Source organism: Pseudopodoces humilis, chromosome 6, assembly GCF_049639895.1.
Source record: "Pseudopodoces humilis isolate 2021_Gansu_Grassland_sample_001 chromosome 6, ASM4963989v1, whole genome shotgun sequence".
NCBI lineage: Eukaryota > Metazoa > Chordata > Aves > Passeriformes > Paridae > Pseudopodoces > Pseudopodoces humilis.
The window spans coordinates 7,444,765-7,467,827 of NC_142205.1; the positions used below are offsets into that span (position 1 = coordinate 7,444,765).

The 23,063-nt window shown below is 40.0% G+C and overlaps 1 protein-coding gene across 3 annotated transcripts; it reads left to right on the forward strand.

Annotated features, from left to right (window-relative positions):
- Window positions 1–436: 436 nt before the first annotated feature.
- TACC3 (transforming acidic coiled-coil containing protein 3) lies at window positions 437–19,680 on the forward strand. 3 transcript variants are annotated; one of them, XM_088056778.1, is made up of 17 exons: window positions 469–577; window positions 1,391–1,451; window positions 4,161–4,341; window positions 4,482–4,627; window positions 6,934–8,013; window positions 9,144–9,243; window positions 9,666–9,858; window positions 10,848–10,894; window positions 11,752–11,885; window positions 12,511–12,622; window positions 13,320–13,472; window positions 15,745–15,821; window positions 15,912–15,955; window positions 16,900–17,060; window positions 18,386–18,492; window positions 18,709–18,829; window positions 19,511–19,680. In XM_088056778.1, the coding sequence occupies exons 2-17, from the start codon at window positions 1,393–1,395 to the stop codon at window positions 19,574–19,576; spliced, it is 2,781 nt and encodes a 926-aa protein (XP_087912904.1). In that variant the 5' UTR covers window positions 469–577; window positions 1,391–1,392; the 3' UTR covers window positions 19,577–19,680. The 3 variants fall into 3 exon arrangements, with proteins under 3 accessions (XP_014114817.2, XP_087912904.1, XP_087912905.1); XM_014259342.2 differs by lacking the exon at window positions 1,391–1,451 and having other exon boundaries at window positions 437–577; XM_088056779.1 differs by lacking the exons at window positions 469–577; window positions 1,391–1,451; window positions 4,161–4,341; window positions 4,482–4,627 and adding an exon at window positions 5,948–5,995.
- Window positions 19,681–23,063: the final 3,383 nt, after the last annotated feature.

Sequence of the window (23,063 nt, forward strand, 5' to 3'; positions counted from 1 at the left end):
AGTTCAGTAATAAAAACCGGGTTGTGGAACAGCAAGTTTTCTTTCTGTGATTTCATGCAAAAGCATGTCGAAGCAGAACAGCTGAGCCTGTAGAATCATAGAAACGTTTGGGTTGGAAAGAACCTTAAAGCTCATCTCATTCCAACCCCCTTTCATGGGCAGGGTTACCTTCCATTAGCCTAGGTTTCTCAGAGCCCCATCCAGCCTGGCCCTGAGCGCTGCCAGGCACAGGGCAGCCACCGCTGTGGTGGCCGTGCTCGGGGACACGGGGACATTTGTGCAGCCCGGGGAGTTTGTCCTGGGCGGAGCCGCGCCTGCATTGCCCGCTCTGCCCCGCGCGGGGGCGCGCACTGGGAGGCCGTAACGGTCGCGCGTGGCGCTGTCCCCGCCCCTCTCCCTCATGACGCTCTTCTGATTGGCGGGCGCTCCCCGGGCTCCGCTCCCTCATTGGCGGGCCGGGGCTTCCGTTGGGTTTGAAATCGTGTGGCGGCGGCGCAGGGGTTGCGGCCGGTGGTCGGTGTAGCGTGCGCCGCCTCAGCTGAGCGCCCTGAGGGCTCGTCCCGGGAACTGCCGGCAGGTACGCGGGGCTTGGGGACCCCGCTGTAAGGCGGTGAGAGGCTGGGGCGAAGTGTTTAGGTATCCCTTTGTGAGATTGGGTGCTGCAGGGGGCTTGGTGACTCTTCTGTGAGCGGTGGGAGGGTAAGGCTCAGAGAAGTTCGGGCTCTGTAAGCTTGAGGCAGTGTGGGACTGGGAGGGGCTGTGTCGGGGCCTGTTGATTAGATTGGAGCGTTCGGGGACCGCTCTGGGAGCTTGGGGTTGGGGGAGGGTTTAGGGCCTTTCTGTGACTCTGGAGTACTGGGGTAGGGGAGCTCTGGGGTTACCCTGTGAGTTTGGGGGCAGGCTTGGTGACCCCTCTAAGCCTGAGGTGGTTTGAGTTTGATGGGGGGACTGAGGACCCCGCAGTAAGCTTGGGGTGGTGTGATGCTTGGGGATTTTAGCGAAATTCGTGCTTGGGGTGCTGTGGGACCGGGGGTGTGTCCTTGTCTGGGGTGTCAGGGGCACTTCTGTGAGCTTCAGGTTAAGATATTTGGGAGTTATTTCTGTCAGTTTAAGGACGAAGCGAAGGCAGGAGCTTGGGGGTAATGGCAGGAGCTCAGGTGCTCCGCCCCACTGAAGTCGGGGGTGAGGTGAGGGTCTTGGGAGAATCTCTGTGTGTTTTGAGGATGATATGGGGTTGGTGGGTGACCCGGGGTGAGTCAGGAACTGGAGCAGGCTTGTGGTTGGGTTTTTGCGGGTTTTTCTTTGAGTGTTTTTTTGTTTGTTTGGTTTTTTTTTTTTCTTTTTTTTTTTTTTTTTTACTTAAAACACGTCTCGGTGCCTTGATGGGCAGGAATGGAACTCCTGAAAAGCCCTCCCTGGCCTTGCTGCTCCTCCCTTGCAGTCAGGAAAAGGTGATTAGGATAGACTTGCTTCTCGGGAGAGTATTTATTTGTTCTGACGTGAGATATTTGCACGAAAATAAATATATATCAGTCAGCTGTGTGTTAGTTTGTATGGAAATATTCACTGCACGTACCAATATGCTTTGCCATGAGTGAGTGCTCTGCATCTCGGCTGCTGGAGGAGTTCAGAAGGATAATTAAGTAGAAAAATTCCATCTCTGCCCTGCATGTTCAGTGGCTTTTCAGACATTTGAGACCATGTTGTTATTTTGGATATTGTGTTCCATTATTTGTTAAACAACAGGTTGCTTGAAGCACTTTACAAATGATAGATGACTGAGGATTAATTATCTGATGTCATGTCATTGAATTTATGTTGATTCTTAACTGTAGAATGGCAGGCTTCCTGCATGTGCCCACATAACTATTCTTCTAAAACAAGGAGCATTTTAATTTTTGTGAACTTTGATAGCTCCATAGAAAAGTTTGGGTTGAAAGGGACCTTGACTATCATCTGGTTCTAACCTCCCTCACAGGGAGGGAACCCTCTCAGGGACATGGACACCTTCCAATAGACCAGGTTGCTCCAAGCCCCATCTGGCCTTGAACTTTGTTGTGCTATAGTGAGAAAACCTGCTGCCTTTCATAATACTTGTGTGCCTTGGATGCTGACCACTTCAAACACAGATATGAATAAGGCTTCCCTTTTACTTTATCACACCTACTAGCTAATGAACTTGTGGAATACAATTTAGATCAAATCTTGACTGCAAATTTTTAAAATAAAATTAATTACTTTTAATATTTCAATCCTAGAAAGAAACTTGATTTTTAGATTTAATATGTAAAGTGGTATATGTATATGATGTCAGTTTATTTGATTTAGCAAGGATATGCAAGTAGCTCAATGACAAAGCTGAAAAAGTCTCCAAACAAACTTCCCCGGCTTATGGAGCTTGTTTTAGAAGGCGTTGAAAACTTTTCTGTGTCTTAGCCTTGTTTCTAAAATAATTACAGTAAAAAATAAAGTTTGTAAAGATTCACTTCATCTGTTGACTCAATTTTAGGTTGCAATAAAGGAAAGCAATGACGTTCACTTCAAGTTCTACAAGTGATTAATGTAAAAATACTTAATACAAAAAATAACCTGAAGCATTAATATGATGAATAAAGAAGGAATGAAGAAATAGCTAATAATGGCGTGCTTTGCATGCCATTGCTTCTGCAGCTATTGTTTGCATTCCATTGCTGATTGAAAGTGCTGCTGTCAGGCTTGCAGACAAAGCAGCTGAGTTCTGTGGAGAGTATGAAACAAATTTTCCTGTAAGGATTAATGTAGGAGTGGAGAAATGTTTAGAGGATTATGTACAGAAATTTAAATACATAGGGGAAAGGAGATTGAAAACATGACTTAAAATTTTCAGTCGAAATGTTCTTGTTACCTCTGTATGACACTGAAAACAATCATATGTAGTCTTCCGCAGCTGATTTTCTAGATTAATCCTGAATATATGATGGAGAAATAGGCTAAGGTCATGACATGTTTGGTCAAATCAAGCATTTGAGATCACTTAGAATGGTTACACATTGCAGAAAGCCAGTGTCTCTTCACTTGATACTGGTAATCTTGCACATGATAAAAGAGAATACATCAACTCTTATGAAATAAATCGCTTTGATAGCATTTTTTCCGATAAATAACTGCATTTCTCACGTGTCATCCTTCACAGACAGTGGTTATGCTTAGATCTTCCTTGCCTTACCTTCTGTCTGTTGCTTTTTTTTTTCAAAAGCAGCTGTGCATCACTGAGTGTTAGTGTTAACTTTTAAGAACAGCAGAGGCTCCAGTGGGAATAAAAAGCAGGCAGAGTTCAAGTACGTACAGCATGGTGGCTTGCCTGGTGTATTTTAAGGCTGCTTTGTACTTTTTTTCTAATTTATTTTCATCCTTAATCTTAGTTGCAGCCAAGGGTTTAGTTTCAAGTTCTTCACACTAGTATAACTAGATCAGTATTTAACAATCTACCAAAGCTTGTGCATGTCCATTATAAGAACAATATTTCAGAAATACCTTTCTAATGATGATTTTTCTCAGATTTACATACCAGTGATGTCTGTGCTGCAAAGGATTCCTAAGTACTGTGTGCTTTACAAGAGCAGCATATGCTCAGACAGTGCAGGAGAAGGCTAATTTGATTCAGGGCTCTGATCCCAAACACACCCTAACTAGCCAAATTTGTTTCTGTGGTTTGCTGGTGTACAATGTAGTAATGAAACCATGTGAGTAAACAGATGATTGTCATCTGTCTCATCTGCCCCTTGCAGAAGCAGTTGTGCTGCTTAGCTAAGATGCCCTGCTACAAGAGATGTGGCTATACCTCACTGGCTGAAGGGGTTGGAAATGGGGAAACATTGAGCTCCCTTTAAAAGACAGGCAGCTTAATTAGTAAGGCTAGAATGTGAGCTGTGGAAGGCATAATGTCAACAATTAGCTTCTCAAGCCCCTACCAAAAACAGCGGGGCTTTGCACTGCTGCTTTTAGATACCTCAGAGAAAGGCCCTGTGAAGACTTCCCAGGAAATGCTTCCAACTTTCTTTGAAGCTGTTAGTCTTGGGTAGTCAATCCCAGGCTGCCAACTTCTTCCATTATCTCGAAGTGCATCTGGCTGACCACACCCTCTCATTCATGCTGCGGTGCTGTGTGTGTTGATGTTCTAGAATGAGTCTGCAGATTTTAAATGCAGAAAATGCAGAAAATGGAGGAAGCATTAAGGATGATTTAACAGTGGAAGACTGTGGCTTTTTCTTTGCGCCGCCGGAACCTACGGGGAGACCTTCTATTCTTCGCCTGTCCCAGAAAGAAAACTTGCCACCAAAAAGTGTGGGAAAAGTGATGAAGGTAAACTTTTGGTTTTGTATTATTTTTATTTTTTCTCCTTCTATGATCTCTTCTACTGAATGCATGTGCTATTTGGTGCTTGAAAAATACCGTGCTAATGTTTTTCCTTTTTTTTTTTTTTTCCCCACCCTTTTCTTAAGGTAACCTTTCAAACTCCTCAAAGAGATCCTCACACTCGAAAAATCCTGAGTCCTACTATGACAGATAAACTTCAGACTGCTTTTGCACTTGACGATTGCCGTGAAGATGTGGCAGATGATGTTTTAGTTGCACTCTCTTATTCTGAGTGAGTAGTGAATCCACTGCTTGCTGTGTTACCCATGTGGGACATGCTCAAGTTAACTTTGCCTATTTTAAACCTGTATAGTTAAAAAATAATTTTCTATTCTATAACAAGATGTAAAATGTGCAAGAAGACCAAAATTAATACTGACCAATTCATGAACTTTTTCAAGGTAACTTATTACGTTTAAGAAAATTTTACTTTGATTTTAATATTAATTATTGAACTTTATTTCTAACTCCTCTGTAACTGATTTCATTAAGGTAACTTATGGTATGGATAAATACCTTGAGGAGAGATACTGTAAGAAACAGTTTTGTAATCTTTGTTTGATGTAAGGTTTTTGTGTGAGAGTAAAACTATTCTGAAGCTAAAGACTTAAAGCTAAGCCTTAAAATATCTTATGTGTTAAGTACTGCTGTATCTTGAGGAGTAAAATCTAAAGAGATAAATCTAAAGAGATAAATCTTCTGAAGGGTTAGCTTGAATTGACACCTTGAGTTGGGGAGTATTAAGATTTCCTTTAATCAAGCAACACAAAGTGAATATAACATCAGTCACAAGTGTAAACATGTTTATGTGCCTCTATAGTCTAGCAGCCTGAGTCTCAAAGTGGCTCATAGTAGCTGTTTGGAGAAGAGCATTAAATCTGTAATGTTTCAATTTGGGGGTCTTGTGACAATATTAAATGTAAATTTTTGTTACTGACTTGTAGCCCCCCCCTTTAAACTACTATCGACATCTAACACCTGTAATCCCACCAGCAAGAAGTCTCAGGTCTTAGTTTTGCCTTCTGCAAACAAATACACCCTTTTGTTTGTTTTTAACTACCCAATACTTTCATTTGATCCTTGTTTTTGTTGTTGGGAGGGAGAGAAAGTGGAAAAGGTGGCAACACTTAAATGTTCTTTAAGTGTATAAATTTGCTTCAACTGTTTATTTCCATGTACAAACTAGTTCAGAAAGCTATTTCTGTACTAACCACCACAATTAAATAATGTAATGGTATTTATGCCCCAAACTCATTGCTTGCACAAATAAACAAAGATTTAGTACTTATAGGGTTCAAGTGAGTTTAAAGGATCAGCACTGAATTATTTCAGTTAGGGCATGATTGTATCATTGTGCTGCTTGTACTGAACGTGTCCTTTCTAGTTTTAAAATGTGAGGATTTGTTTGTAACAAATAATGGAAATGGTTCCGTGTTGCTGTACCGGGTCACTTTTGACTCGTCACAAGTGATTGACCTTCCAAGCAGGTATCTCCCTCCTGACTGGCATTTATTAGGTTAAACACTGAAGCAGAGTGGGAGGGACCTGAGTAGTCGCAGCCTGGGGCTGAGCTATTGCCGGGAAGAGGCGCTCAAACCGGGTGAGAAGAACTTCTTCAGCTCTTATCTCCCGCCTCTGCTTTCAAGTTTATCAAAGTGGAGTTTTTAGTGAGTGGCTTTTAATCGTGTTCTGTTCTGCAGCAGATAAGGATGGCACATAGAAATAATAACTTTATGGAGGGAGAAAACAATGGGAGGAAATACTCTTTCAGGAAGTAATGGCTTAACTCTCTGTAGTCTGAGGCTGAGCTTTCAGAAGTTGTGTAGAGTTTGGGGAAATAAAGTGGAGAGCAATAACTTGTAGAGTACTCAGCGAGAACGAGTACACAAACTGTTTAACCTGTGTCTTTTACTAGAAAGCCTTATCTTTTTCTTACTGGAGAAGTGTTTTGTTGTATATCACTCTGCTCTTCAGATCTGCTGTTGTACAGAATTCAGAGTGCCTGAAATCCAGGTTCTCTTTTTGTGTGTAGGCCCTTGAAAATCAAATGCTGATGAATACTTTCAGTGGGGGGAAAAATATTTGCTAGAATGCCCAGACAAAGTAATAATTAGTGTGGGAGTACCTGAATCATGACTTGGTTTGGTCCCAGACTCGTTTGTCATGACTCGGGTGAATCTGCATGAAGATGGTACCGCAAGATGTGCATGTGTTTGAGCTGCTGTTTCAGCAATGTGTTTCGGTGCCTAGCGAAAGAGCAGTGTCCAAATGGCAATGTCCAAATGCTGTGGTGAGTGGAGCAGTCTCCAGGGATGACTGGCATAATGTGGCAAGGCTGTGTAGAACAGGTAGCTTAAGAACACTGACTAACTTCAAGGGTTGATCTCCCTATGTTTCATGTCTACCAGAGATCATAAGCCTTGACTGTTTAGGTGACAAGACCATGCAAAGCTACTTCTGCAAATCTTTCTAAAGGTAATTTCAAACTATGCCTGCAAAGTTACTATGTCATCTTTCTTTTTTTTTTTTTAAATGCAGCACATGTCAACAAAAGACTGAAGCTGAAACAAGCAATACGCAAATGCCAGAGAAGGTCAGCGTGGCTCCTTACCCAGATGATGAGATGCCAGTGAGGAGTCGAGGTTCTTACAGTCTTGATTTTGATAACTTAAATGACATCAATCCTTTTCAAAGTTCAGTACAGTTGCCTCATTCTCCTGGAAATCTGCAAAAGTCTCCTGTAAAAGTGTCCAGCAGCCCTGAGAAAACTATTGAAAAAAGTAATGATTCTCTTGTGCAGGACGATGCAGTTCCTTTTGCTTCAACCACAGCAACTACAGATTGTTTAGGTGAAGACAAGGCTCTCATCTCTGAAAAAGAATCTGCACTGAGCGAGCTGGAGTCTAGCAAATCCAAGCTGTCCCCTAAGCAAACAACTGGTGACTCTGAGCAGGGTGTGAAGTCTGCTTCCACAGATGCAAGCCAAACTGATAATTCAGTGGTATTAGCAGAGGCACCTACACCTGTACAGTCACCTGGCAACTTAGGTCCCAGCAGTTCTGATGCAAGTAACTTTCTTAAAACTAGAGAATCAAAGCTTCAGAATGTTTCAGCAGCAGAAAAAGCCTCTGCAGGAGAGTCAAAGCCTGATGAAGAGCTGGGTGTCTCCAAAGGGAAACCTGCAGAAAACCCTGATGTCACCAAGCCTGGATCAGTAAAACTGGAATTTGACTTTGATAATACCACTGCTAGAAAACCACCTCCTAAGAAACTAGGTAAAAGACCTGGAATTAAGCCACCTTCCAAAAAAATTCCTATTACCAAAACGAAACCGGAGAATACTGAAGTGCAAAATAAAAGTAATGTGGAAGATGAAATCCCTCTTCCTAAAGCATCTTATAAATTTGACTGGGACAAACTTGATGATCCAAACTTTAATCCATTTGGAGGAGGCTCTAAAATTTCAACCTCACCCAAGTGTTCTAAACCCAGCTCTCAGAAAGCTCACCTACCAGAAGAACAGGAGAGTACCTCACCAAGAAGGGAACCTCTTCCAGTGGAGCAGGATAACAGGTCAAGTACCTGTGAAACTCTTGAGAAAGAAGAACCCAAAAATCTGTAAGTGAATCTGTAGCTGAATGCAGAAGCACTTTGAATTCATGAGAAGTTAGACAGTATCTCAGACTAGTCCATTCCTACTTCTTAGACTGCATCTCTCCCAGGTTGGCAGAGTCTGTTGTAATCTATAACACAATTATGTTGCAACAACAAAGACCTTAATTGGGGAAACTCCTGAGATGACTAGCTTTAGGCAAAAGGTGTTCTTAAGTCTGGGAGAATGGGAGAGAACAGGCTTAGATGGAAAGAGCATTGTTCAAGTAATTGAACTCCTTCAAGATTAAAGTGTGGAGAATCAGGTGACTGTTACTGTCTTTAAATAAAACAGGGAAGTAGGCAGCAGTGTTGCACATGGTGCAGCATGGGAAGGGATCAGGCAATTTTGTTCCCTGCGAAACACTGACGTGCTGTTTCTTCCCCGGATGTTCTTGGTATCTAAATGCTATCTCCAATAAAAAAACCTGTCTGGTTTTTTGGCAGCGCACAGGCTTTTTATTTGAGGATGGACTATGTTGTTACCTTTCCTAGAAAGTCTAGTTATTAATGTTACTATAGACAGTCAGGTGCTTGCCAGAACTAGACTGGCACAAATTGTTTGTTTGACAGAAATGTTTGCACTTTTGCTCCCTGTGTAACATGATCAGTTACTGTTTACCAAGGTGAAAAGTTTACTTACTGCTGACAACACAAGTAGAGTATTGGACTTCTCTAATGAAGTTCACACCAATAATCACAGCATTGCCTTGGAAAGAGGAACGGACTGAATGTAATTCTGTTCTTAATTAAACAAAGAGCCTATCTTTAACTTAAAAAAAAGCAATGAGCCTAAAAATGGAAATAAGAGAGCAGTGTTAAATGAATATGAATAAGTGGTGCTGTTCTGACTTACTGCTTCTGATGGAGGGAGAGCTTTGTGTCACATAAGTTGTCACCAGGTGAGACAGTAAATTTACATCCCCACCCTCTGTAAAGCTTCCTGTGCTGTGGCAGTAGAAACTCTCAAATAAGAGAGTTTTTCTCTCTTCTCTCATCTCTTTTCTTCTGTTCATCTGGTAGTACAGAATTCAAACTGTGTGACATAAATACTGATTTTTTGTTTTCCTCTTTTATTGTTTGTTTATTTTCTTTAGGGAAATTGTTGAGCAGAATGTGGTAGAAGACATGTCAAAAACTGAAGAAGAGAAACCAGGAGTTCAAGTGGAACCTGAACTTCCAGGAAAAGGAGAAGTGGTAAGGTATAGGAAGGATAGCCAGCCAAGTTGTTCCATAAAACAGAGTTCTGACTTAATGACTTAATCTTGTGAAACCTATTTTTGATATTTTGTCTAAGAATTAGGGTTTATGCATCTTCAGCAGCTCTAGAGGGAGTGTCAGCTGTGCAGTCCTGTGTTCTGAAAGTAACATCAATTTGGTACCTTGGTATTTAGTATCTTTTTTGATCAGGAATTGTATATAAGGGTGTAGACTCTAAAAAAGTGACTCCTGAGCTGTGCTCAGTGTTGGTAGTTTAGTTTTTATACCTGTGATTACTTGTTCTATTATATTGGCTGCCCAGTTAGTTTATGACAAACCAATTTGATCATTAAAATTATTTTCATTGCATTTTAAAATAATTATTTTAACAATTAAAAGGATTTTGTTTTTCTCATCAGGAGAAGCAAATGAGCCCATCTAAAATGTCTCCAGCTAATGTTGCCCCCTCTCAAGATAATTTGGTTTCTACTGACAGTAGAAAAAAGTCAATGGCTGCAGAAGAAATTAAACCTAGTTCCCCCAGAATTGAAGTAACAGCGGTTGAGACAGCTAATGCTGAACCTGAAGAGCTCTTCAGACCATCATCAGAAGGTAAGGGCATTTCTTTTAAACAGACAGAAAATGTATTGTTTCAATAATGTGAATATACATTTCTACTTAAGTTTTATTATGGGTTCTAGTTTTTCTCTCCTTCTGCCCTTCTGAAAGGACTCCGGAACCCACAATGACTAGCAGTACTGGGAAATGTATCTAAGCCTATTTCTAACTTCTTCTGGTTTAAGCTAAATTCAAAAAGCTGGCTATTAGAATTCAGTGGCCTGTGGGGATAGTTTCTGTACCAGCATAAATTCTGTCTTTTTAGAGTTTCAGTGGCAGTTTCTGTGCTGAAAATTTGCTCCCTTAAAATTATTTCTGGTGTTGCAGACTTTGTAAATTGAGAGCTCGAGAGCTGTACAGGTGTGTGTTTGAGTCTTGTAGGTTGTTGCAGGCCTTAGCACTAGTGTGATATTGCAGTGTGAATGATCTTCCTGACAAGCATGCTTGTTTTGAGAGCTTCTTATACAGCTGTGACTTAACACTTGGAAGGGTTATTCCTGGTAGGAGCATTATGTGGAAGGATGAGCAAATGGTTTGACTGCAGTGCAGTTTGTCACTTACCTCCATATTGGAGTGGAATCACTGAATTGGGAAATGGTTATAACTTCATAATCTGAGCTGTGTGCTAATTTTAATGGTGAGATTGACAATCTTGCTCTTTCATGGGACGTTGTGTATAATAATATCTGAGTGTGCTTGTCACTTTAACCATAGAACAACAGAAGTTCTTCAGCTGTATGTTAAATCCTATATATTCTTAAAAGTATTTGGAAACAAATGGAAGTTGTAAGTTTGCATAGTTTAGAAATCCTTGCTTTTTTCAGGTCTGGATAAAAAGACAGTATTTTGAACAAATGAAGAGCTATAAGTTATGAGAATGAGAGCAGGGATTTATTTGCTTTATACACATGTATTTGTTTCTCTCTGTGGTAGGACAGTTTGGCAGTATTGCATCTTCATTGTATTGTTCCCTCCTTTTCCAGTTTTTGGAATGGGCATAGACTATCTGGAACAGTTTGGGTCTTCATCAGTAAGTATGACATTAAGTATTTTGTTTGCCTTCCTGGCAGTGTGGAGGAGAAAGCAAAGGTGAAAGTGTCAAGCCTTAAATGTTTTCATGAATTAACTTTGCTTTGAATTGGCCTTAGAAATTGTCATTTATTCCCAAAGAATATGATGACAAGGCTGGGTAAGGGGTGATGGTGCAAGGAAATGTAGTTATAAGCAGTTCAGCTAAAAACCTAAGGTCTGTCAGTGTGCAAAGGTGCTATTTTTCTTTAATAGCAGTGGAACTGAGGTGAATGATATTTCACTTCTGGCCAAAACTGCTAGAACATAATGCTTTAAAAGTGCAGGATCATTGTTTCAAAAATATTTTTCCTAAGCTCTTTTGCTTTATGGCCAGTTTTAAGAAATCTGTCTCTAAGTGGGGCTTGTCATGTTTTAATCTGTTCAGCTTAGTTATTCTTTCTTCTGCTTGGGTCCAGAATAGGAGTATCTCTGAACAGTGAATGCACTGAATTAAAATTGTTTTGGTTATGCTGTGTTTGTTCTTATTGTTTTATGAGCAAAGAGAAAATGGCATACACTGCTTTTCCAGCTTACAATACTATGCTTTTTTCTCAGTGTTCTTCTGGTTTGGAATAGTTCATTAATGTTTGCCCTTTTGGTTCTGTCCGTGAGCAGATTGAGGTCTCTTGATATTACATAAGGACTTAAGCATGTGGGCACAGAGTTCTCTTATGTAATTTTCCTCCTGAGAACAGTGCTCTGGCCACTGAAGAATAGGCTCACCCACTCTTCAGAGGATTATTTGTGTGTGGGTGGGATGTGTGCATTGTGCTCTGAAGCAACAGATCTGCCAGTTTTATGCCTGTCTCCCTTCAGTTCAAAGAATCGGCCTTGAGAAAACAGTCACTGTATTTGAAGTTTGACCCTCTGTTGAGAGACAGTCCAAGAAAGCCAGTTTGTGGTACTTTTGAATCAAATGAGAGCATCATGACAGCTCCATCTCAGCCTGGGTAGGTATTGACTTAGTATAGAAAATCAGAGTTGTTTACCTTGGAAAAGACCTTTCAGATTGTCAAGTTCAACAGTTAACCCAGCACTGGGGGAGTCCACCACTGAACCATATCCCCAAGTACCATATCCACATATCTTTTAAATACCTCCAGGTCTGGTGACTTCCCTGTTCCAATGCTTGACAACCCTTTCAGTGAAGAAGCTTCACCTAATGTCCAATATAAGCCTCCCCTGGTGAAATTTGAGGCTGTTTCATCTAGACTTGTTCCTTGGGAGACCAATTCCCACATCATTACAAACTCCCCTCAGGTTGCTTTAGAGAGTGAGAAGGTCCCCTGAGCCTTCTTTTCTCCAGGCTGAGCCCCCTCAGTTGTCTCTCATCAGAGTTGTGCTCCAGACCCTTCCCCAGCTCTGTGCCCTTCTCTGGACATGCTCTAGCACCTTAATGTCCTTCATAGTGAGATGCCTAAAACTGAACACAGGATTCAAGGTGTGGCTTAACCCGTGCTGGGTACAGGGGGACAATCACTGCCCTGGCCTGGCTGGACAGACTGAGCTGGTACAAGAGCTTTGCAAATAAAGACAGTACTTGAATTTAATGGTGTTATGTTTGTTCATTTTCAGTCCTGTTGCTGATTTAAGTAACTTGTGTGAGGAAGCTGGAAAGCCTCTAGTGAGTCTTCAGAGTGAAGAAAAACCAAAAGGACTAGATCTTCTGGGAACATTTACAACTTCTGTAAGGGTGTCTGGAATGCTATCAGCTTTTATGTTGATAGTTTGGGAAAGGGATAGCCTAGGTTCTGGATTTAAGAATTATGCAGATACTTTAGGGATTGCAGAATGTAATAAATGTTTATTTAAACTGCTGTTTTAAACCAGGTTGGATACTCATTTATATCAATGTTGAACTTTGTGATGAACATTTTCTTAAGTATTAAAAGTATTTTTTGTGGAAACTGATGCCATTGCACAGGATCTGAGGGAATTTGAGCTGTTTTTAAGAGTGGTCTAGTCAAGTAATCTTTTTTTAAATGTAAGTCAAGCTACAAAAGGCAAGCTTTGTATTGTAATTGCATTGGTGGGATGAAAAGCACTTAGGTTAAACTGGATGCTTTTGCAGCTGTGGTTTATAGTTTGAACAGATCTGCCCACAGCAGCTCATCCTGAAATAGTCTCTCTTTCACTTGTGTGGAGCAGCATGGTATCTGCTTTGTTTCTGATAGCTGTAATTGGTGGATAGCAGTTCTGCTTCTACCTTGTAGGTATTTCTTAAGAGCTGGTCAACTTCAAAGTAAGAGTTTTATGCTAATGAAGTTCTGGAGGTATCTTGTGTGTTCAAGTGAGATATGTTGACTTGGCATCAAATAACATGTGTACACCTAGTCAATGTATGACAGTAGGAATCTGTTGAAACCTTGCATTTTTCTTTTCAGGATGCTGCTCCCCTAATTCCAGACTCACTGAGTAGTGATGTTCCTCCAGTCCCTTTTTCCACTTCTACAAACACTGCGGTGGATGCTATTATAGATGTGCTAAAATACAGCCAAAAAGACATGGATGCAGCTGTTGAACTGGTCAAGAGAGAGGTATGGGGGCCCTTCCGAAGCAGAACTTGCCATAGCCTTGAAAGGTCCTTTTTTTTTGGATTGTCTTGGATAAATCTCTACTTTACAGGTTTTTTTCATCATACTTGACAGAAGTATCTTGTTATGAAAAGCTTTCTGTGGACTTGATGGGTGCTGTAGGTATAGGACTCTTTAGAGCTAACACTTAAAGGAATAGGACAAACTTCATTATTAGTCAGGTTCTGCCTTAGATCTGGTCACTTTTAAAAGGCACATGTTATGAGATGGGTTAGGCTTAATATCAGTGACCTGGATACTTTTTCAAGAGGCAGGAAATACATCTTCATATTCATGGAAGGGAGTGACTTACGTAATTTCCCTAAAACAAGCTAAAACTCTTGTGCCAGTTCAGTGCTGTGATGAATTCTTTTCTTGTGGGATGTGAAAGCATAATAGTCTGTTCAGCTGTGAAGGTGAGATCTGGAGCTCACTCCAGAGAAGAAGGATGTTAGTGAAGGAGGGAAGTAGTTGGAAAGATTTTAAGTCTGTTCTGTAATTACAGAAATTGCCTTTAAAAGCCAATCTTCTGACTGAGGGAAGAAGAATTTATATCCACTCATTTCTAAAATTTGAGTACTTGATCCATTATGACTTCTGAGCTATATAACCTTACAAACACTAAATAATGTAAGAGGAGTATTTAAGCATAAATGTCCTTAAAGCTAATTGTATTACTTCAGCAAAAATTGGAGTTTTCAAATTTCCTGACTGCTCTACTGTAGTCAGTGACACTAGGGACACCAAACAAGGATGACCTATGATTATTTGCTGCTTAAGTTACTATTTTGTTTTAGAGTACGGAGATAGTGGCTTTTTTATGAATAACTTTTACTTTCTGTCATTTAGGAGGTGACTTTCACCCAGCATATTGTCTAGTACAAGAAAGTAAATGTGGCTTTGACAGGGGGCAGCTTTTAGTGCATTGATCTAAAACTAAGAATCTTTATAATAGCAAGGGGGTAAAGCTTGCAATATCTTAAAAGTGCTGCTCTTTGATGTTGCAAAAAGCTACTTTAAACATGCAAACATTGTTGCAGGTATGACTGGATGACTCCAACTGTGTCACTGAAATAAAAAGGTCTGGAATTAAAATATCAACCAGAAAGGAAAACAGACAAAATTTTTTTTTTTTTTTTTTCTGAGAAACAACTCAGGAATATGAGGAAAGTGAAAACTTTTTTCCTTCTGATGAAATGCAGCACTTAGGAGCACTTGCTTTTTTGGGGTCTACTGAACCCTTTTTGAGCTTGCAAGTGCAAGTTTCTAACTTGTTTCTATCTTCACATGCTTTTACTTTTGTAATTTTTTTTCTAGCTTAAGTATTACTAATTCTCTTAATAGTTTGTACATTTTTTTCACTAGTGTCCTGCTTCCTGTCACCTGAAATATTGCAATATATTTGAAATTAGATAGCTCTAAAATAAATATTGAAAAATCAGTGTAGTATAGTTACTATGTAATTTTGTGACAAAACTAACAGTAATTATGAGCTTTTTCTTTAAATTCCAGGTTATTCTATGTATTTTCAGCCTCTTGTCATTGAAGGCCTCCCACAGTGCAGTCAGCTCTGTTAGTTTTTAAACATAACGTTGTCTTGAGGTCTTTGTTATGGAGTTTGCACAAAGTGTTTAGCAAAGAATATTTGTGCTGCTTAATTTTGTTACTGTAAGCTCTGCTTTAGTTTAGCTGATATGAAATAGGTATCATTATTCTCAAATTAATTGAGGCATCTTTTAATTTTCCCCCTTCCACATTCCCTAATTTAGTGTTGAGTATAAGTTACTGCAAATAGCAATTTGATCTTGAACAGGCTTCTGGTATTTGTTCTCTCATGTTAATATTAGCAGGTTTGTGGAGTGCTTTTTTTTGTTTGTGCTGTAGATGAGGGAAATTCATGTCACTTGAGAGAATGTTCCTTGGCCCATTGTGTTCTCTCAGAAGTTATAGTTATTTACACAGACACTGAATAAGAGTAGCCAAGAGGTTGATTGGGCTGAGTTGGCTCTGATTTTGCCACTTGAAGAGATACTGGCAATATGCTGGGAATCATATATGCAAAATATCTAAACTTTATTTCAGTCAAGTTTGTAATTAAACAATTTTGATTCTATTAAGAATAAGAACTTAATTTTTTTTCTCTCTATTAAGTAGCTGCCCTTCAGACTGTTTCCAGTACTAAATCTTTTATCTATTTTTCTGCAAAAAGTAAAAGCTTACCTTTTCACCCTCAAAGGTTCAAGAGAAAGAGCTGGAGATTCAGAAATGGAGTCAGAAGTATGATAAGCTTCACATGGAATACAAGGAAATGGGGTATGAATCTGTCCTGACTTTTATAGCTACTTAGTTTTTCCAGATGCTTTTTCTTACTTGCATTCAATTTTTCTTTTTCATGGTTTTTAGAAAAATAGTTGCTGAATTTGAACAGACAATAACACAAATTGTGGGTAAGTTCCATATTTACACTTTGAGTGCCTTGGGGGGCTGGGGCATGCTTAGCCCAGAGTTACTAAAGGAAGTTAGTAGTCTTTCATCTCTGACATTAGCATTTCAAGTGCTTCCAGGGTAAGTGTAAGGTTTAAGACAAGGTAGACTAACAATTTTATGCATATTCATACAGATATGATATCACTTAATAGGTAATGATGACTTTTTGAATCAAGCATGAACACAACTTTTTATTACTTTCCACTGGAGTGTGAGCTGTTAGTTTATTATAACTGGCAGATCCAGTTGTCAGCACTTTGTGTTTAGTTGTTTATAATTTGACATCATTTAAATGGCAAGGTATCACTAGAAGTTCTTGCTGGACAGATCTGGCCTTTTGCTTTAGTCAAGTTCGTGGCTTCGAAACTAGGAAAGACATCCAGTGAAGCTCTTGTTATATAGTTACATTTTGTTAGCTCAAAGCTGAAATAGGCACATCTCTGCCAGCTCTTTTGTGCTCCTCCTCTAAGGCCATGGGAAACATAACTCGGGTGTGCTAACCCAAGCCTCTTCTGAAAGTTTGCTGTGCTAGTCTGACTTGTTATCCCAGTCTCCTCCAGATCTTCCAGCTGTTGGGTATGTTTAATAAAAAATATTTTTGGATTCCTTGCTCCTATCACAGCATTCAAGGCTCCTGTTAGGGTAAACTTGAGTGGAGTATTTTGACTACAGCGTAGGAGAAAAAATGCTTTTGGCAAGCATTGTCATGGTGTTTGTTGTGAGGAAACATATAAAAAAGATACAAAGACTTCTTAAAAGCACAGACGTGGTGTCTTTACAGGTGAGGCTATGTTATGAGACCTTTGTAAGGGGAAGAATTGAAGGTGGGGGAGTTGTGTCTGTACTATGGATCTGGTCTTATGCTAAAGCAGTAATTATCATGGGTTAACTCCACTTTCTCTAGAGGATGCTCAGAAGCAGAAGGAAATCTCAAGGAAAGAAATACAGAAGCTGATGGAAGAGAAACAGCAGGCTATTTCAGATCTGAACTCTATGGAGAAGTCCTTCTCTGAGCTCTTCAAGCGACTTGAAAAACAGAAAGATGCATTAGAGGGCTACCATAAAGTAAGATGATTGAATGTTAATAATATCCTTCCAAAATAAAGGAGATTTAGTGGTGAGGAAGTGGTGAACTTTCTGGAGTAGCCATTAATTAGATAGTATAGGGACTACCTGTAAAACCAGGTGCTAAGTTGTTTATTTAAAGATTATAAAAAACTACTAATTTGTTGTATTTAGTGACTGCTTTTGAAGATATCATCTTCAAGTCAAAGTTTCTTCAGACAGAAGTGAGCTGTTTCTTGCTGCAACACATCTTTTTTGTTAATCTTAGAGATACTCTTATGTGGCAACTGCTGCATAAGAGCAGTTTGTTTCCTCTACATATTTAATGGATAATCAAGAGGATGTGCAATTACAAGTCAGAATAATAGGTTATTAGGTTCTCCCTACTAAAATGCTTGCAGGGTTTTTCTAAAGCTAAAGTCAAGCCTTCGTTCTGCAGCTTCTTCAGAGGCTAGAGGAAGGAAGCTAATGAGGAATATAAGCTATGGTTTTTTATTCTATGAAATGCATAAAAATTGATTTGGTTGGTGCATAAAAGAAGTACCTTCAGATTTTTTTCATTCAGTTTTCCTTTAATGTTCCTGTTTACTAAAACTCAAAAACTAGCCCGTTAGACTTTTCATGGTAAGTCTAAGGTTTAGAAACAGGCATAGTGTCTGTAACAACTTAAGTTTCTTCTTTGCTAGCATGTCAGGCTTCCTTCATCTTGTGTCCTTTCCATCTCCACCTTAAATCCAGAGGTCCTTTTCTTTGCACAGAGATAAACACAGTTAGGAAACACAGTTACTAATTCAAGATCTTCAATTAGTAGAGTCTTAGCAATTGTTTCAAACAGTTCCAACTTCCTACAATAGTAAATAAAATGTGTTCATAGTGTGACTACCAAGGTAATTTTCTTGCTGTTAGTGTTGGATTCGTTTACATCAGGGTCCAAAGCCTGAATCTTTCCACGGGTTCTATGAAGAAGTTGGATTTCTAGCTATTCTTGTGACAATTGTAACTTAATACAAAGCTGATTTTAAAAAAAAATTGGAGCAAAACAAACAAAACCAAATAGTGACTGTTATTTTAGTGACCTTCTTTAGTAGAGTTTGCTACTAAATAATGTATTGGGAGGAAATATGGTGAATAAATGTTTGCAAAGTTAAGGTAGTTGAAAGGAGGCAGTTTAGTCCATATAGGACTGTGGGATTTCATAGTAGTTCCTGTTATTCCAGCCAGTCCTATCACTCAGGTGTAGTCAAATAACCCATTTGTTCAAGTGGGGGGACTGTTCCATCTACTAGCTTAAACAGCTAACTGAACTTCTTGGGGTTTTGGGACAGAATGAAGAAGTTCTGAAGAAATGTGCAGAAGATTACTTGGCTAGAATTAAGAAAGAGGAGCAGAGATACCAGGCACTCAAAGCACATGCTGAGGAAAAGCTGAAGCAGTAAGTACCATGTCAAGAAGCCAGGTAGCAGGAGTGACATACATAGTTTTCACAGTTGCTGCAGAATGTGGTTTAATAGTGCCAAAACTTGGCTTAAATTTAAATTAAATATTTCATTTGGTGATTAATCCAAAGTACAAGCATCTAGTGAGATTCTGTGAGAGCTTTGCTATGCTGTCTGGAGGGGATGTAAACACCATCTTGCACCTGTTTCAGAGCCAATGAGGAAATTGCTCAGGTTCGCAGCAAAGCAAAATCGGAGACTGCAGCACTTCAAGCCACTCTGCGCAAAGAACAGATGAGGATCCAGTCTTTAGAGAAAAGCCTTGAGCAAAAGGTCAGTCACAATGCCATGGGTGAGTCTCTTCAAGCTATTGCCTTAGAATAGGTCAGGAGCTGCCTTGTATCAGGGCTAGAGAAACCTTGCTAACTGTGGTAGTTTGGATGGCTGCTGTCCTGGTAGGCTTTGGGAAATTGGCATTGAGACATAAGGCACAACTCTCATGTCAGGACTTGCCTCTATGTTCAGATTTTTTTGGAGCACAAGGTTCGTTTCCAAACAAATCTGGGCTCCTGTGTGAGAAGATTTTAAATAATTCTACAAACAGGAAATTGCCACATGTCAGTAGAAGTATCAAGGCATCATTTTACAGAGTCTGTCTTGTGAAGGTTAAAATCTAAAACTGTCCGTATCTTGAATTTTGGTGTACCTTACAAAGGCTGAGTCCCAAAAGCCTTGTTTCCCTGGATTAGTTGGTCTCCGTGTATTATGGGAATGTCTGTGGAAGAAGAGAAACAGTATAGTGGACTCTGGCTCATTTTCTGAGGCTCCTAAAGAGGCCATGTTGTGACCTTTGGCATAGTAGACTGTCCTTAACATGAAATTTGCATGAGCCACCATCATGTAAATGGACTTTCTGTTGCATTTATTAGCAAACAGGACTTACTGCAATTCAGCTCGCTACAAGGTTGTAACATAGTTTGGACATACCTGAAACTTGCTTTTTTTCTTCCACAGACTAAAGAAAATGATGAATTAACGAAAATCTGTGATGACTTGATCTTGAAGATGGAAAAAAATTGATATCTTAACTGTCTTGTAAATATGTTTATTTTCTCTAAATTGTTGACTTGTGTGTTCACTCACTTTTTATGTATGTGGGGAAAAAATAAAATTCTTGATTCACATTTGTCTTCTGTATTATTGGCTGTATCTTTTCTAGGAAACATCTATTAACTTAAGTTCAACGGCTGTTTCCAGTAAGTAACAATGTCTTTGATAGCATTTTCACACATTGCTCAAAGGAAAAACTTTTAATGGGTGTACCTTCAGTCTGTTTCCTGTGTAAGAACTCCAAAGCTCTATACTCTTAACCTGGCTTTGCTGGGGAAGGTTGCTGTGAGCATTGTCTCTATTTTGCACTTGCTGCTCTAGCACTTAAATCAAGGCATTCCAAAGTTACAAGACTGCAGTAAAACTGAGCCTGCACAAATGCTATAAAGTATTTAATAATTTAAAAAGACTTGGAACTAAACTTTGGCTATGATTTGTGGGTTTGGGTTTTTTTATTATTATTAAGATGAGCTGGAGTGATTTTGTTTTTGCAGTTAAGCCAAGCAGAGGTTTTAATGGCAGGACTGATTGCTGCTCTCCTTCTCTGGGATTTTCCATGTCATTAGTCTGTCTGACACTTGACTACAAAATCTTCAGTCAATCTCCCTGGTCCTGCCAGTAATGGAGAGTCTTGAGAGCTGTGGGCTGCAGGTCACAGGTTGTGATGAAGTCAGCCCTAGGCAATAGCTGACATCTTGGATAAGCTGTTATTACCTGACAGACAGCAGCAGGATTGTCTCAGTGCAAGCTATAACTTTAGATTTATAAAATTACATGGGAGTTTATTTCCTCACTTCCTTGACTTGTAGATGCACTTCTTCAGAAGGGCTGTTGTTGCTGAGTGTGCTGAGCTGCACTTGGAGCCTTTCCCTTAAATCAATGTAGTCTGCCTGGGCAGGTGGAAAAATGAACAGCAATCCCTTGAACAGAGTCAGCTCCTCTGTGAGGCAGCTACTGCTCAGTGTAGGTAGCAGGAGCACCCTATAGATCAAAGTCAGTTAATCAATGTGCTTCAGGTTTGTGATTTGTGGGGTTTTCTTTGTGATTTCTGCACTAATGTGAGAGAGTGACAGCAGTGGCAGTGATATTAAATGCCTGGCTCTTGTAGAAGTTGTGCTGTACTTTTTAACTTGTAGCTTAGGAAAGTGGCAGATGGAAGAGAAGAAATAGCTGTAGAAGAGTGTACAAAACCAAAACTCACTATCCTTTGCTTCAACTTCAGGTTGTAGGATTCCCTTGGGATGTTCCTTTTTAAATAGACAACCATACTGGTGAGAAATCTTATACTTTGTCTAATTTGAGAAATGTCTTAGTTATGGAAACAGATTTTTACTAGATTTGCAATAAAATGGTTTGAAAGGGACATCAAAGATCCTCTCATTCCAGCCCCCCTGTCATGGGCAGGGACCATGAGACTAGGTTGCTTGGAGTCCCATCCAGCCTGGCCTTGAACACTTCCCAGGGTGGGTTATCCACAGATTCTCTGGGCAAGACACGAGGTTGGCATGGAAGTTGCTGCTATTAGGCTACAATTAGCAAGGGCTCAGCCTTCAATCCCAGAGGCCAGAGCTGTGCTTTGCTCCCTGGTATTGGATCATTGCTGTGGTGTGATGAGCCAGACTGGTCTGGGGGAAAGAGCAGTGACTGGTTGAAGCTGCTGTTTTACAATAGATCACTGTGTTATACAGGTTCACTGTGCATAAAAAGGGGGTAGCAAAGGGCAGAGTGTTTCAGGGATAAAGGGATATTTATTAGAGATAAACCTGCAATCCTAAATACTTCCACAAGGTGTAGCTGCTGCCCTTTGAAATAGGGGCTTTATGGGGTGCTGCTTCACGTTGCAATGCTGGAGGCTGTCCCTCTTCTCGAGTTGTGCTTAATGCTTGTAAGACAATTGTTTTTATGGATTTCTGTTGGAATGGATAAAGAACTGCACAATGTATGATAAATAGTAAACTGTAAATAGTGACAATGTTCTCTGGAGTTCTTGTGCTACAGGTGCTAAAGCATTACACCACTTGTGTGCACCTTTAGGAAACTGCTGCATCAGGGAGCACTGGGCTCTTCCTTTCCTTCTTGTGTTTTTCAGGCTAAAATGACTTTGTATTCTTCCCCTGGCTTTCTATTATTGATGCAGAATATCTCTGGTCCAGTTTGCTAGGTGACGTGAGGAGAGACTTAAAATGTATTTTGTTGTTTATTGAATATAGGAGCTGTACAGACACCACCAGCCCCAGTGTGTTGACGGAGGTGAATACAAACACCAGTAGAGACCAGCATGCCAGATACAGGTGCAAGGGTTGTGTTGATGCCTGAAAATTCTTGTATGATATGAAAAATTTCGTTAAGAATCACTCCTTGTGTGTCCAGTTACTGCCTGTTGATATTAAATACTGGAAATTGCCACATTCCTACTGTAATCTGTGACCCCTGCCATGGGAAATCTGCCCAGGGCTCTCTTGTTTGCTGCTTGTGTCAGTACCTACAAGAAAACTGACAGTACGTGGAAACCAATGTTTGAATGGAGATGGCTATAAAATGCCAGGGCACTGAGCAGGGAGGAGTGAGCAACTTTTCTATGTATGAGTCCCTGAGGCTTAACCTCAGTGGATAACTTGGATATAACCTTGGATAACTATTGTCCTTACCGAAGGCTAGGGGGCAAGGAAGGCCTCTATTTTAAAATGCTCAGAAAGGCTGGATGATTTTTCTCTGCAGGTGCAATCTGTACCTCCAAATTAACACTGACACAATCTATAAGAATTTGGTATTTTGTAATTCCTAGCTGAAAGCATCATTTAAGTGTTGCCTTCCTTATTTAAAGAATTGTTCTTGTGACTATCCTAATGCTGGACAGTCCCCTCAGAACTCAGCTTTACAGTGGAGGTGCCTAAATACATATTAGTCAATTTGTGTGAGCTGTTGTGTAGAAAATATGCGAGTTTCAGTAGGATTAGTTAGTGTTTGCTTACTAAGAATTATGCTGTCTTGTTTTTTGCATTATTGCCATTTAGTTACTGATGTGAACTGCCTGTTCTGCAAGCAGGCTATAGGATGGAAAAGTGATACTACTTGGTGCCTTTTATTTATTACTTATATGAAAAATTTTCAGGTGCTGTACAAAAGAGGATGATACTTCCTCTTCTCCAGACAACCTGTTTCCAGTTGAAGTACTTGGGAAGGATGTGGTTTATCTCAGAGCTGATTAAGGTAGAGCAAAGGTACTGAACCTTTTTCCCAGCCATTTTCACTCCTGTTCCACCAAAACAAATTTTCAGCAGAACATTCATCATTGTCCAAGCACAGACTTTAGTTTCCTGCATGTTCTGACATTGTGGCTTTAAACCTCTTTGGAGTCAGGGCATCTCTCCAGATTGATTCTAGAGTTAGTGGGTTGCATGTTGACCAATTTTCCAGTCCTATTGTAAAGCTTTGACAGCACAGAGTACGTAAAGAA